The following is a 13,941-nucleotide window of genomic DNA, read 5'->3' on the forward strand; positions in this document are numbered from 1 at the left end:
AGGCAGTCTTGCTCTGTCACTCAGGCCGGAGTGCAGCTGCACGATCTTGGCTCACTGCAACCTCTGCCTCTTGAGTTCAAGCAATTCTCCTGTCTCAGCCTCCCTGGTAGCTGGGATTATAGGCGCACACCACCACGCCTGGCTAATTTTTGTATTTTTAGCAGAGGTGGGGTTTTGCCATGTTGGCCATGCTAGTCTCAAACTCCTGACCTCAGGTCATCCACCTGCCTCGGCCTCCCAAAGTGTTGGGATTACAGGCGTGAGCCACCGTGCCCGGCCCGCTTTTACCTTCTTATGGGTGAGAGCCCATCTCCAAGAACAGAAAAGTACCTTGGTCCTGTCTATTTCTGTAGCATGTCTGACCTCAAAAGCGAGTGTGTGGATTCGTCGTCACCTGGCCTCTCCTCCCACATTGCAGAGAGAAGATGCAAATAACTCAGCTGCCGGTGGGGGACTCCCTGCCACTGGATGTGATGCTCTTGCCTCCTCTTCATGGCTGGTTTGGGACCATTTTGCAAGTGTAGGCTTGAGCATTGCCTTTCTCTTGTTTTTACGATGGGTGAGAGGGGGGAGAGAGAAAGAAGGTGGGGGGGATTCTATAGCCGGTTTCCTCCCTCTAGTTTCTCCCTCACATTTGACCTTTTTATACCCTGGTATCATGATGATTTCTACAAAGCACAGCCCTGAATGTGACTTCTCCCTGGCTCAGAATCCACTGATGGTTTCTTCTCCTTTATGGAATTGAAATTTCTTAGTTCTTGGTGTCCTCATGGCCTCCCATGATCTGATGCCATCCTTCGCTACTATTTTTCTCACCTCCCATGCCTCTTAAACTCTGATGAATGGATCCACCTGCTTTTCCCCCACATCCGCTACCCACACGGTTTCTCTCTCACCTGGGCTCAGGCTGGCCCCATGGCCTGGAATATTGCCCCTGTGGCTTGTTCTTCTGACCCATCCTGCCCAATCTCTCGCAGGAGCCTCTGTTTTCCTCTGTTAAATGAGGGCGATCATAGAATTTTCCTTTTTGGTTTGTTAGAGGGATTAAGTGACATGAAACATGTGAAGCGTAGAACAGCGCCTGGTCCAAAGTGAGTGCTCGGTACAAGATCCTCACAGCCACTCCTGCAGCAGATTGAAACCCAGCAATTAGAGAGGGAGGAAGAGTCCCCCCAGCAGCCACGTCGGTAACTTTAGGAAGGAAGAGATGAGCCCTGCTGTCAGGCATGTAAGAGAAAAGACCAGGAAGGTGGGATGCGGACACAGAAGGAATTGATATGTCCAAGGGAAAGGCACATTGTCACCCCCTCTGGGAGCCCCAGAGTGTGCCACACCCCTAAACAGAAAAGCCTTTGATTGACATTAGGATGCTGGCTGTGTTACCTCGGTCTCCCCAAGATTGAACACAAGACGAACCATGGTGAGTGAGTCCTGCTATAGGTGGCCAGCCTCGTCATCTTTATTTATTTATTTTTTTTGAGACAGGGTCTCACTCTGACGTCCAGGTTGGAGTGCAGTGGCATGATCTTGGCTCACTACAACCTCTGCCTCCTGGGTTCAAGTAATTCTCCTGCCTCAGCCTCCTGAGTAGCTGGGATTACAGGCGCCCGCCACCATGCCCAGCCAATTTTTTGTATTTTTAGTAGAGATGGGTTTTCGCCATGTTGGCCAGGCTGGTCTCGAACTCCTGACCTCAAATGATCCACCTACCTCGGCCTCCCAAAGTGTTGGGATTACAGACGTGAGCCACCGTCCCTGGTCCCACCCTCATCTTCTAGGTGGGCTTTCTCTTCACCATTGCCAAGAGGCTGGGGCAGCTTCCCTCTGGGTGTACATGGAGAGCCTGAGGTGGTGTATCTCATGAAGTGGCTTATGGGTCACAGGGTCTTTTGATCTAAACTATCTCTGTGGGTCTCGGGGGCTTTTTTTTTTTTAATCATGGCAAAATATACATGACATGAAATCCACCATCTCCATCAGTTTTAAATGTATAGTTCAGTGGCTTTGAGTATACCCACGTGGTTGTGCAGCCATCATCACCACCATTAATCTCCAGAATGCTTCCGTCTTGCACCAGTGACACTCTGGACCCATTAAACACAAACTCCCCATCGTTCCCTGCCCACAGCACCTGGTCACCTCCATTCTGCAACCTGTTGCTATTAATTTGACTTCTCTAGGTGCCTCATAGAAGTGAAGCAGATGGTATTTGTCCCTTTGTGTCTGGCTGTTGCACTGAGCATAATTTCCTTAAGGTCCATCCACATGGTTGCATGTGTCAAAATTTCCTTCCAATTAGCTGGGCATGGTGGTGCGCACCTGTAGTCCCAGCTACTTGGGAGGCTGAAGCAGGAGAATCGCTTGAACCCAGGAGGCGGAGCTTGCAGTGAGCCGAGATTGTGCCACTGCACTCCAGCTTGGGTGACAGAGCAAGACTTCGTCTCAAAAAAAAAAATTCTTTCCTTCTTAAGGCTGAATAATATTCTATTGTGTTTATTTTACTACGACTTGCACTGTTTCCACCTTCTGGCTCTTGTCAATAATGTTGCCATGAACAGGCAGCAAGACCCTCCCTTCAGGACTCTGCTTTCAGTTCTTTTTGGTATATACCTATTAATGGAATTGCTGGACCATATGGCAATTCTTTGTTTAATTTTTTTGAGGAATTAACACACTATTTTCCACAGGGGCTGTACTATTTTACATTCCCACGAGGAGGGCACAAGGGTTCCAACAGTTCTCAATCCTTACTAGTACCTGTTCTTTTCTGTTTTGTTGATATTTGTTTATTTGTTTGTTTTGAGACAGAGCCTTGCCCCGTTGCCCAGGCTGGAGTGAGAGTGGTGTGATCCTAGCTCACTGCACCCTCCGCCTCCTGGATTCTCCTGCCTCAGCCTCCCAAGTAGCTGGGACTACAGGTATGCACCACCACGACTGGCTAATTTTTGTATTTTTAGTAGAGATGGGGTATCACCACGTTGGCCAGGTTGGTCTCGAACTCCTGGCCTCAAGTGATCCACCCGTCTTGGCCTCCCACAGTGCTGGGATTACAGGCATGAGCCATTGTGCCTGGCCTTGTCTGGTTTTTTTTTAAGAACCTGTCCTAATGGGTGTGAGCTAATATCTCACTGTAGTTTTGATTTGCATTTCCCTCATGATTAGTGATATTGAGCATCTTTAAATGTGCTTATTGGTCATTTTTATATCTTCTTTGGAGGAATATCTTTTGCTCATTTTTTTAAATTGGGCTGTTTGCTTTTTATTGTTCAGTCTGGACTTTTTTTGGATCCGGGGTAACTGCAGTGCCTACCTTTCAGCCACTGGTGATAGTAACAACAAAAATCCTAGCTTTCATTGAGCATTTACTTCGTCCACTAGGTGAAATGTTTACATGGATGCCCCACCCCCACCCCCTTTAATCTCTCACAGCAATCTTTTGAGAAAGATACTGTGATCATCTGCATTTTACACTTGGAGAAATTGAAGCTGGAGCCGTTGCCCAGGGTCTTGGAGCTAGTATGTAGTAAAACAACAGCTTAGCTCTGGTCTGACTCCATCCTTAGACGATTGTACTTATTTTCTTCCCCCGACCCAAGGAGCTGGCATTGAAACCTCTTCATAAATAAGTTTATCCATTTGCTTAATAGGGAACCACTCGGTCCTCAGGATCTTGGTTTCTCTAGAAAACCATATTTAATTCTATATAAAGAATCAGTTCCTAAAACCCCAAAGGTTTGCATCCGAAAGCAAACACAGAAATATGCGGCATTTTGAGTGCTAGATAGTCAGCTGCTCCAAAAACCTTTCTAAATGGAGTGATACGATATATTCATGAAGGATCCAAGCCCTGCCCAAGTTCATTTAGTTGGTGGCTGCAGTATTGCTCTTGGGGTCCAATCCTTTCTCCACTTATAACTAATGACTTTGTGATCCTCAGGCCCCTTTCAGTGGAGACCTCACATGAGCCTGTCTTTGTTCGTTATCTGTCCAGGTTTGATGGTGGCGAGGGCAGAGTGAAGGCAAGAGACCTTCATCTCGCCCCTCTGGAGGCACCAGCTTTCCACACAGTGGTTCTTTGGGGGAACATTCTCCGTTCTTTTTATGTTGGTTTTTATCTGGCCTTGGGTTCACACAGCTGGGGCCGGGGCCGGGGCCAGGACCAGAGCTGTGACTTAGGGTTGGGAGGAAGTTGGCCAAAACATTCTCCAGCAGGGCTTGGGCAGGCCCAGGAAGTCCCGCCTAAAACACAGTGGACAAAGCTGCCCTTGTCCGCAGGCCTGGGGGTGGGAGGCATCTGCTCAGTGACACAAGCTTGGCCATTGTTTGTTGTGACCTCAGCCAACGTTTTTTAGCTGAGAAAGGGGAAAAAGAGGGAGAGTGAAAAAAAAAAAAAAGGCCTCCAGAAACATTGCATCTGGAAAGTCCAGAACAAGTTGTTAATTTCCCAGCAAGCACTGGAGCGGATTTGGAAGGAACTGTGCAATGTAGTGGGTTCTTTGTGAAAGAACAGCAATGAGCAAAGCCACAGGAACCTCCGCTGGGGTGCCCAGAACACTGGCCCTGGGCTAGCGACTTGCCTCAGCCCCATTTCCCGGAGAGGCTGCCATGGAGAGGAAGCCGGCGGAGTCTTGGTGCTGAGTCTGAGGGCTTCAGGCAGGACCCAAGACTCTCCTCTGAGGTAGCAGCCCCCAGAGAAGGTTAGCTGTTCTCTGATGGTAAGAATTGATTTTTCTTGCCTGCAGATGTATGCTCCAGTTTGCTTTTCTCTGCATGTTTCTAAAATGACTGTGCCATGGTAAAGAGGCAGCTCTGGAAACTGAGATTTGGGGTCTAACTGCTGAGCTGTGGTGGTCTGGGGACCCTGTGTGCTAGGGGGCACCTTTCACAGATCCAAGGCATGAGCAGGGAGGAAAAAAAAAAAAAGACATGGGTCATTGTGTGAGAGATCAGGAAAAGCGGATGGGAGGAGGAGAAAGATTTATGAAGCATGTCTTGGAGAGAAAGGAAGTCTTGGCTCCCCTAGTTACCTGGGGAGCAGTTTCGTAGTTGGAGCTGTGTGATGGAGAAGCAGCGTGGTGATGTGATTTTAATGGAGTCCAAACCTTGCTTCCTCCATGTAACTTTTTCCAAGTAAGAAACTTGGACTCTACCCACCTATCTGGCTTTTACCCCATGGCCCAGTTCTAGCTGGGGCATTGTAAGGCAAAAGCCATTTGAGGACTATAAAACTTTATGAAGGTAAGTGGGAGCTCCTGGGGTCATGGCTCCCTAGCAGAAGTACCTGCCCAGTAATGCACTGTGCTTCCAGGCTTGGCTGAGACATCTTTCCAGCTTGGTGGTGGAGGCTGCAACAGTGATGATGGAAGCTCTTCTGATACTTAGCGGTACAACAGCATTGTTTCACCAATCTTTCCACCCCCAGAAGTTATGCATCCATCTTCTTTCTTTGCAAAGTAGGACCTCCAAGAGAGTGGTGATCACTCTCTTGAGGCTCTGTACAGCTGTGAGAGGTCCAGGTTGCGTGGAAAGGCTGGCCTGTTTTGGCACATGGTCTCCCTCCAGGATATGCTCTCCCACCTCCCTGGGCCTATCAGCATCTCTGATTCTGGCATGGCTTCCTGTTCCTACAGTGCCAGGGGAAGGGAGATGGTGCTTGTTATCCAGGAGCATCTCTAACGGGTTAGTTGACCTAGGACCGTCCACAGCAGTGCTTCTCAAAGGTTAACGTGCATCTGAACTACCCGGGAACCTTTAAAATGTAGATCCGGTGCTGGGGCAGGACCTGGGGCTCTGCATTGATAGCCAGATCCCAGAGAACTTCATGCTGCCCGTGCGGGGGCCACACTTGGAGATTTGCTGCTGTGAGGAACCCAGACCAATCACTCAAGTTCTGACCAAGGTGTGGCTGCCTTGGGTCTGACTGTAGAGCACAGGGAGTTCTGGCAGGCCTGTGTGTGGATCGTGGTTGGGTGCTTCATGGGGGTGGAGGGATTAGCAGAGAAGAAGAACACTGAAGGGCACGCAAGGAGCTGGGAAGAGCCGAAGTCAAGCTCTTGGGAAGAGGGCGTGTGGGGTGCAGAGGCTGTTGGTGGGCTGCCCCCAAGCTGAAGTGGACTGTGTGTTAGGGGTGTAATGTGAGCAGTCAGCCAGAAGTGCTAACTGCTAACGGGCCCAGAAAAATTCCACTGGAACCCGCCTTTGGTGCATCCAGGGTGATGCAGAGACAGAAGCCCAGGATTGCAGGGCAGAAATCCAGTTGCTAGGCAAATAGAGCTAAGACCACTCACGTGGCTCGGAGGAGTGACAGGGAAGAGGTGGACGCATCAGGACAGAACTCAGTGTGGTGAGAGATGGAAGCACAGAGTCCTGGGTGCAGTAAGGCAGGATCCTTGGTGTTTGGGGCACAGCCCACGTTTCAGGAACAGTCAGATGCCTCCTAGACATGATGCCCATGTCTACACTTGAATGTGACTTTTTTTCTCCTATTAAAATGGCATGTCCTTAAAACATATATACTAATGCTGACATTTAGAATTATTGGGCCGGGCGCAGTGGCTCACGCCTGTAATCCCAGCACTTTGGGAGGCCGAGGTGGGCAGATCACCTGAGGTCAGGAGTTCCAGGCCAGCCTGCTCAACATGGTGAAACCCCGTGTCTACTAAAAATACAAAAATTAGCCAGGCGTGGTGATAGGTGCCTGTAATCCCAGCTAATTGGGAGGCTGAGAGAGGAGAATCGCTTGAACCTGGAAGGCTTAGGTTGCAGTAAGCCGAGATCACGCCACTGCACTCCAGCCTGGGTGACACAGCGAGACTCTGTCTAAAAAAAAAAAAGAATTATTAAGTATTAGGCTATATATATGTATATATGAAAGCCCTTGGAGACCATCTGGTCCAACTTCCGTGTTTTAGAGATGAAGCAATTGAGGCCTCCCAGCAGAGATGGAAGAGGTTGCTCAAGATCTGCCAGCGAGACTGCTGCAGCTTTACCAGCTCCGATTCCCATCCTGTGTTCTTCGCACGGTGGCACAGAGCAGTGGTAGGTCTCACATCTCCATAGCAAGGCCCTTGGCTGTCACCATTTGCCTACTTTATATGTGCCAGCGGCAGCAGCTCCAGAAATGTTAGTTGAATCGGGTTGGTGAGAATTGCACCCCTTACTGAGTCTTGGAAACGGTTCCAGCCCTTATTAGACTTCATTTCCCTCCAGAGCTCAGGGTTCAGACCTCATCAGGAACCATCTCTCGGAGTCAGAAGTCTTTGATTAGAATCACTTGGAGCACAGGCCGTAGGCACTGCAGTCAGTGGAATGAGTCTCCGTGTTGGGGAAATGAGCTGCTTCCATTTTCCTTTAGTGCCTGCAGGCCACTCCAGCCAGCAACTGGTGGCCACAAAGCCAGGCCAGCTGGATCGCAGGTGCAGGCGGGCCGTCAGAGGCACCTACTCTTATACCATAATGAGCTTCAGTCCGCCTTCCTTTACAACAGCACTAATTCCCCGAGGAAGCCAGCTTTTGCCCCCCGGTGCATCTGCGGGCAGCAGCTGTGTCGCTTGTGCTTGAAGATCCTTTCTGGTGAGCGGGCTGCTTTGCATGAGATACTGAGCCTGTTACTGATCCAGCTAGCAAATTTGGACTCCCTCCCTTGCTTCTGAACTTAAATCCATTTTGAATGCAATAGGACGCTTGGTAAATTTGGTTCTGGGGTTTTCCTCAGAAGTCTAGAAAGTGCCCAAAACAATGACATAAGGCATTTGGGGGCTTTGCAGCTTAATACTAAAGGAAGGCTAGGGAGGATAGTCTCTCTGTCTCTCTCTCTCTCTGGGCCATACCAAGTTTGGCAAAACTCTCTTGTTCCCAGGCTTTTTCCGCTGCAAAGGGAAGTTGACCAGCAATCCTTTAGAGGGGCCCTCACCCTTCCAGGAACTCCCTAGGGAGTCTGTTAGGTCAACAATCCACAAAATGTCCTTCAAAAGTGTTTTCCAAGTCAGGACAAGTGATATCGTTATAGGTATCAACTAGCATAGAAAACCTAGGATGCATGTCAAGATCATTAATCTTTAGGATGAAGAGAAAAGCACTAGCTCAACTCCTTCCTTTGACAAATAGGGACGTTTCAGCATTAATTGGCCGTAACAGGGACCTGTGGCAAAGGGGAAGAGAATCCCCAACTGTTCAGCCTCCCCATACAGACCTGAGGTCATGTGCACTATCGCATACCGTGATTTGGGCATGCATTTCATTTCCAATTTTTGGTACATCACTTCGCTTTGTTGATGTCTCAGACAAGCCTTTCTTTCCCACCGATTCTAAGTCAGATTTGGTTGAGTAAATGAAAGGGTATCTAGACCAAAAAAGTTTGAGACCTCTTTCTCTTTAGAGCCCAAAAGTGTTTGGAGGGAAGCTTGCAGCGAGCAAAGCAATATTTCTTCAAGATTTGTGTCTTGTCAGGCCTCTGTCATCTCTTTTGTTTATGTGGCTGCTGTTCTTGGAAGCTGAGCTGGACATTTAACTGCCTTGATATTTCCCTTGTGGTTTTAGGCTGTGTTACAAAAGCCGTCCCATGCATGGGTTATAGGACCTCAAGGCTAGCAATCCCCCTATTTTACAGATGAGGAAACAGAGGCCCAGAGAGGCTAAGATAATTGCACACACCACAGCTCGCTGTCTGGGAACACAGCACCTCTTTATGCCTAGGCCTTTGTGCTGTCTCCTAATGCTTTTGTCATCCTGAGTTGGGGCTAGGATATCAGAATGGCCCACACTATTTTTGTTCTGCTAGGGAAGGGGGAGGAGGAAAGAAGCAATATTCCTCAACAGTTCATCAGGAAATGGAGAGTTTGAATAAAATGTCTCTGTTAATCAAAAGCCAGCGAGCACAGTCATTCAGGTTTTCTGGCTTGGAATCCAGAAGCTGGAACTGGCTATTGGGAGGAGTCTACCTTGTCATTTAATAATTACATTTTTAATTGTGCTGAAACATCAGGACCAGAGAGACCTTGAAATGGAACAAAACGTAGGGTTTTTTTTTTTTTTTTTCTGAGGTTCCCCAACCCCTCCAGGCTTCGAGGCGGGGAAGCAGTCCCTGCTTCCCTTATTATTTCTGGAGCTGTTCTCTGTATTTCAGGGGTGCTTGTGGGATGACACTCCAGGTCTTCCACCCCAGATCCTGTGGTTCTAAAACACAATCATAAGGCCTTTAGGCACCTGCTCCAAACCCGTCTATCAGAGGCCAAAAGAGCGACTCTGATATTTGGTGGCACAATTATGCTGGTTCGTCAATGCCGAGATTCTTCCAAAACATGCTGAAGAGTGGGCGTCTCTCAGATCCCCATCATGCCGTATGGCGCCGCTGGGGAGATGCCACCAACGAAAAGGACGGGCCATCTCAGATGCAAGAAACATGCTCACATTCAGAGTTTTCCTCATTTCTTGCATTGTCTCCTCTGGAACCCTATTAACTGGCCCTTCTGTCTTACATTCGTACAGCAGGTGCAACCACCATAAAAATCTCATTCTCCAGAGTCAGAGGAGGAAGGGTCATGCAGGAATAGGGGTTCTGCAAGGCCCACATGGAAGGCATTTCTTTCCTACCCTCTGCCGACAGCTTGATTCTCAGATGCTGCAAGGCTGTGACATGGCTTCTGACCCAGGAGGGGCCGTCCAACTCATCCTTGCAGTTTGCAGGATCATTTGCAAATCTTTTCATCAATCCTTGTCCCCCCAGAGACTCCATATTTCCAGCTTGGCAAGTTTCCCTGTGAGGGTTGTTGGGTGGACTTCCTGTATCCTTGCTGCAGGGACTGCGTTGTAATTATGTTCATCAAAATTCCTGGTTAACCAGATCACTCCATTTCTTTACAGGGTCAGAAAATACAGAGTCTATTGTTCTGTGTCCTCTCCCTGCCCAGTCTTGACAAACATACCCAATGAATTGACTGGCCCTCAGGGATGTGCTGGGGGTTTGCAGGGTGGCTGCGACCCTTGCCAAGCCTACCAGGAGCTGGATAGGTCTGGAGTGTCCCAAGTGGTTCAGCCTTCAGGCCCATGGCTGGGAGAAAACTCCCATGGCCCTAATGTCTACCTCTTATGATGGGTGCCAGTGACAGCCACAGTGTGAGGCTTCCTCTTGCCACTTCGTGGACAGAGGACAGTGATGGTGTTGGGGAGGAAGTAGCTAATGCAGATGAAGAAGAGTATGCCGGACACTCCATGGCGACTGGAGTTGCAACCTGGTTGGGGAGCCCAAGCGAGTCACTTTTGGATTCGTCCAAGGAGGCTGGTGGGGGTGGGCGTCTGATGTGAGCAAGTGGGATATTCAAGCCAGCGAGGTGCTGATGATTGCTGCCACATACATTGTCACCCCATTCATCTATCTACACCAAGTAGTGAGGCCTGAGGACACTTGGATAGTGCCAGGTTTGGAAGAGGCCTGAGGACATTTGCATCTACTAAAGCCTCATTTGAGAAGTTTCTTTTAGGGACTCAAGGAGGCAGCCCTGCTCACTAGGTGATTTCTAATAAGAAGGGTTTGAGGTGATACACAGAGGACTCTGGTAATACCTCCGACAAATTTTGCAAATAGAAAACTGGGAGAAAGGAAGGCGACCCTCCTGGCTCTTTGGCTTCTTGCTGGTGAGAACTGCAGGTGTGCCTCATGCACCTGACCCCCTTTTCACACGGGTCCAACCACAGTTCCACAGGACATGGTCATGCTCAGGCCCAGGCCCGAAATTAGCCGCATGCTCTTCTCTGTATTTTGGCCCTGAGAACCCTTTGAAGGCTTACAAAGCCAAACAGGTGTTTCAAATGAGGTCTTTGGAAAGCCCTGGGTTCCTACTGATTTTTCCTTCATCCACAAAGTACTTTGGTCCCAACCTATCCACCTGAATGGATTCCAGGGCTCAGGATTCCCCCTGGAAGCTGACTGCCCCCTCGGGGCCAATACAACCCGGTAGAGGTAAGACTCAAAAGACTCACAGCACCAGGGATTTGGGTCTCCAAGGCCCCTTCCCTCTGTTGTGTTCCCTCTGGTTGAGAACCTGTCAGTTTCTAGGAAAAGACAAGAGTGGACATGAGAAGCAAGGACAGAGGATGGATGCCAACTGGTCAGGTACCTGATACCTGATATTTGGCAGGAGGGACAACAGGACACGGATGTTTCACTATGGAGATGGGAGGAAGGGCAGCGTTTTGTTTCCATCTCCCTCGGTGTTCTCATGATCTCAGTGTTCCTCCTGCCTCTTGATCTCTTCTAGTATATATAATTATAATTATTATTATTATTGGTTTTTTTTTGAGACGGAGTCTCGCTCTGTCACGCAGGCTGGAGTGCAGTGGCATGATCTCGGCTCACTGCAATCTCCGCCTCCTAGGTTCAAGCAATTCTCCTGTCTCAGCCTCCCTGATAGCTGGGATTACAGGTGCACGCCACCAATCCCAGCTAATTTTTGTATTTTAGTAGAGACAGGGTTTCACCCTGTTGGCCAGGCTGGTTTCAAACTCCTGACCTCAAGCAGTCCACCCGCCTTGGCCTCCCAAAGTGCTGGGATTGCAGGCGTGAGCCACCACGCCTGGCCTAGTATATTTTTTTAAGTGGAGGGTTTTGTTTTGTTTTTTTGAGACAGGGTCTCACTCTGCTGCTCAGGCTGGAGAACAGGGTACAAATGTGGCTTACTGTGGCCTCGAACTCCTGGGTTCAAGTAATCCTCCTGCCTCAGCCTCCCTAGTAGCTGGGACTAAAGGTGTGCACCACCACGTCTGGCTAATTTTTAAATTTTTTGTGGTGATGGAGTTGCTGTGTTGCCCAGGTTGGTCTTAAACTCCTGGGCTCAAGCGATCCCCCTACCTTGGACTCCCAAAATATTAGGATTATAGGCACGAGGCACCGCACCCAGCCCTTTTCTGGTACTGTCTATATTTGAGACTCAGGTTATAATTTCATTTTTTTACAGTATATATTGAGAATAGCCACATGTATACATGATTGTGTAACTAGAAATGCATAATTACGTATGCATTTCTGTAAGCTGCTTTCAGCGTTCAGCCTGGATCCTTTTGTGCCGTGATTTTGTCATTCTTCACCTTTATTTGTCTTGCTCTTTCAGGCAGTTGAAGTACATCTCTTAAGTACTTCTACTAAGGAGGACATGAGTACTTGTCTCTAGAAGCATATGTTTCTGTTGCCTTCCCTTGTGAAAGACAGCTTGGCTACCTTGAAGTACAATGAAGGTCGTGGTATTTTCCCCGTCATGCACCGGAGGTGTCTTTTGAGATGTGGCTACAGAGAAGTTTGAGACCAGCCTTCTTTTTATTCTTGCACTGGTCTTCCCACGTAAATGATTACAGGACTTTTATCGTTATCTTTGCTGTGTAAATGTGTTGTTAGGATATGTCTGCTGGTTGGTTTTTTGAAATCCACTTTGCCTTGAACAGCGTAGGGCGTCCCGTGCGGCCCAGCTCTGGAACTTTCCTCCCCATCAACCTTTGTTTATTCTTTCTTTTCCGTTAGAGCTTTTCTGCTGGTCTCCTCTTCAGGAACACCCAGTATCCACGTCTTGGTTTGCTATTCTGTCCTCACGTTTGCATTTTTCCCATTTCCTTTGCATTCTGGGGAAAAAACAATTCTCGTTTGTTCTGTACATAACTAATTCACTTTGTTTTGCAGTATTGATTCCATGTTTTATTGCAACCAATGTGCATTTTCCTTCTGTTACAACCTTTCAAACTTCCCTATAATTTTGATCATTTCCTGTTCCTTTTTTATATCATTTTGGTTTTTTTTTTTTTTCAAACCAACTTGCCTTGTTTTGTTCTCTTCTTATGAGTTTTTGTTCTTATATCATAATGTCATATCTTCCTGCCCTTTGTTGAGGTTGCTAGATACTTTTCTGAGATGTTTCTTCTGGATACTATGTGAGATCCTGATGAGAAGTTTGTGTTTCTCTTGAGGCTTCTGGGCTTCTGGATGTTCTTCCTCAATCTATTTTCTGCAATAAAATAAACAATACATATTATCTTGCCTCCCCCTTCCCCGTTTGTGCAGCTCTTACAAAATACCTGAGACCAGATAATGTATGAGGAACAGGAATGTATTTATTTATTTGAGACAGTATCTCACTCTGTCGGCTGGAGTGCAGTGGCACAATCATAGCTTACTGCAGTCTCTAACTCCTGGGCCCAAGCAGTCCTCCCCCCTCAGCCTCTCAAGTACCTGGAGCTACAGATGCGTACCACCATGCACAGCTAAATTTAAAAAAAAGAAATGTTAAGGCCGGGCGCAGTGGCTCACGCCTGTAATCCCAGCACTTTAGGAGGCCTAGGTGGGTGGATCATGAGGTCAAGAGATCGAGACCATCCTGACCAACGCAGTGAAACCCTGTCTCTACTAAAAAGCAGAACAAAACAAAACAAAATACAAAAATTAGCTGGGTGTGGTGGTGCATGCCTGTAATCCCAGCTACTTGGGAGGCTGAGGCAAGAGAATTGTCTGAACCTGAGAGGCGGAGGTTGTAGTGAGCCGAGATTGTGCCACTGCACTCCAGCCTGGCGACAGAGTGAGACTCCATCAAAAAACAAAACAGGCCGGGCGCGGTGGCTCACGCCTGTAATCCCAGCACTTTGGGAGGCCGAGGCGGGTGGATCACGAGGTCAGGAGATCGAGACCATCCTGGCTAACACGGTGAAACCCCGTCTCTACTAAAAATACAAAAAATTAGCCGGGCGTGGTAGCGGGCGCCTGTAGTCCCAGCTACTTGGGAGGCTGAGGCAGGAGCCTGGGCGACAGAGCGAGACTCCGTCTCAAAAAAAAAAACAAAAAAAAAAAACAACAAAAAAAAACCCTTTATTTTTGGAGAGATGGGGGGGCGGTGGGGTCTCACTATGTTGTCCAGGCTCTCCTTGAACTCCTGGCCTCAAGCAAACCTCCTGAGTAGCTGGGATTAT

The 13,941-nt window shown here is 48.3% G+C and overlaps 1 protein-coding gene across 3 annotated transcripts in view; it reads left to right on the forward strand.

Annotated features, from left to right (window-relative positions):
- Nucleotides 1–13,941, forward strand: part of GAS7 (growth arrest specific 7) — a 288,056-nt gene that overhangs the window by 157,943 nt on the left and 116,172 nt on the right. Inside the window, exon 1 of one of the 3 annotated variants that reach the window (XM_003818093.5) lies at nucleotides 2,942–4,715. The exons of the other annotated variants lie outside the window; for them this stretch is intronic. Coding sequence (XP_003818141.1) covers nucleotides 4,713–4,715 — 3 coding nt within the window. The 5' untranslated portion in view covers nucleotides 2,942–4,712. Of the gene's footprint in view, nucleotides 1–2,941; nucleotides 4,716–13,941 lie in introns of those variants that run through there. 3 annotated transcript variants of the gene reach the window in all.

Source organism: Pan paniscus, chromosome 19 (genome assembly GCF_029289425.2).
Source record: "Pan paniscus chromosome 19, NHGRI_mPanPan1-v2.0_pri, whole genome shotgun sequence".
In the NCBI taxonomy this organism is placed as follows: Eukaryota; Metazoa; Chordata; class Mammalia; order Primates; family Hominidae; genus Pan; species Pan paniscus.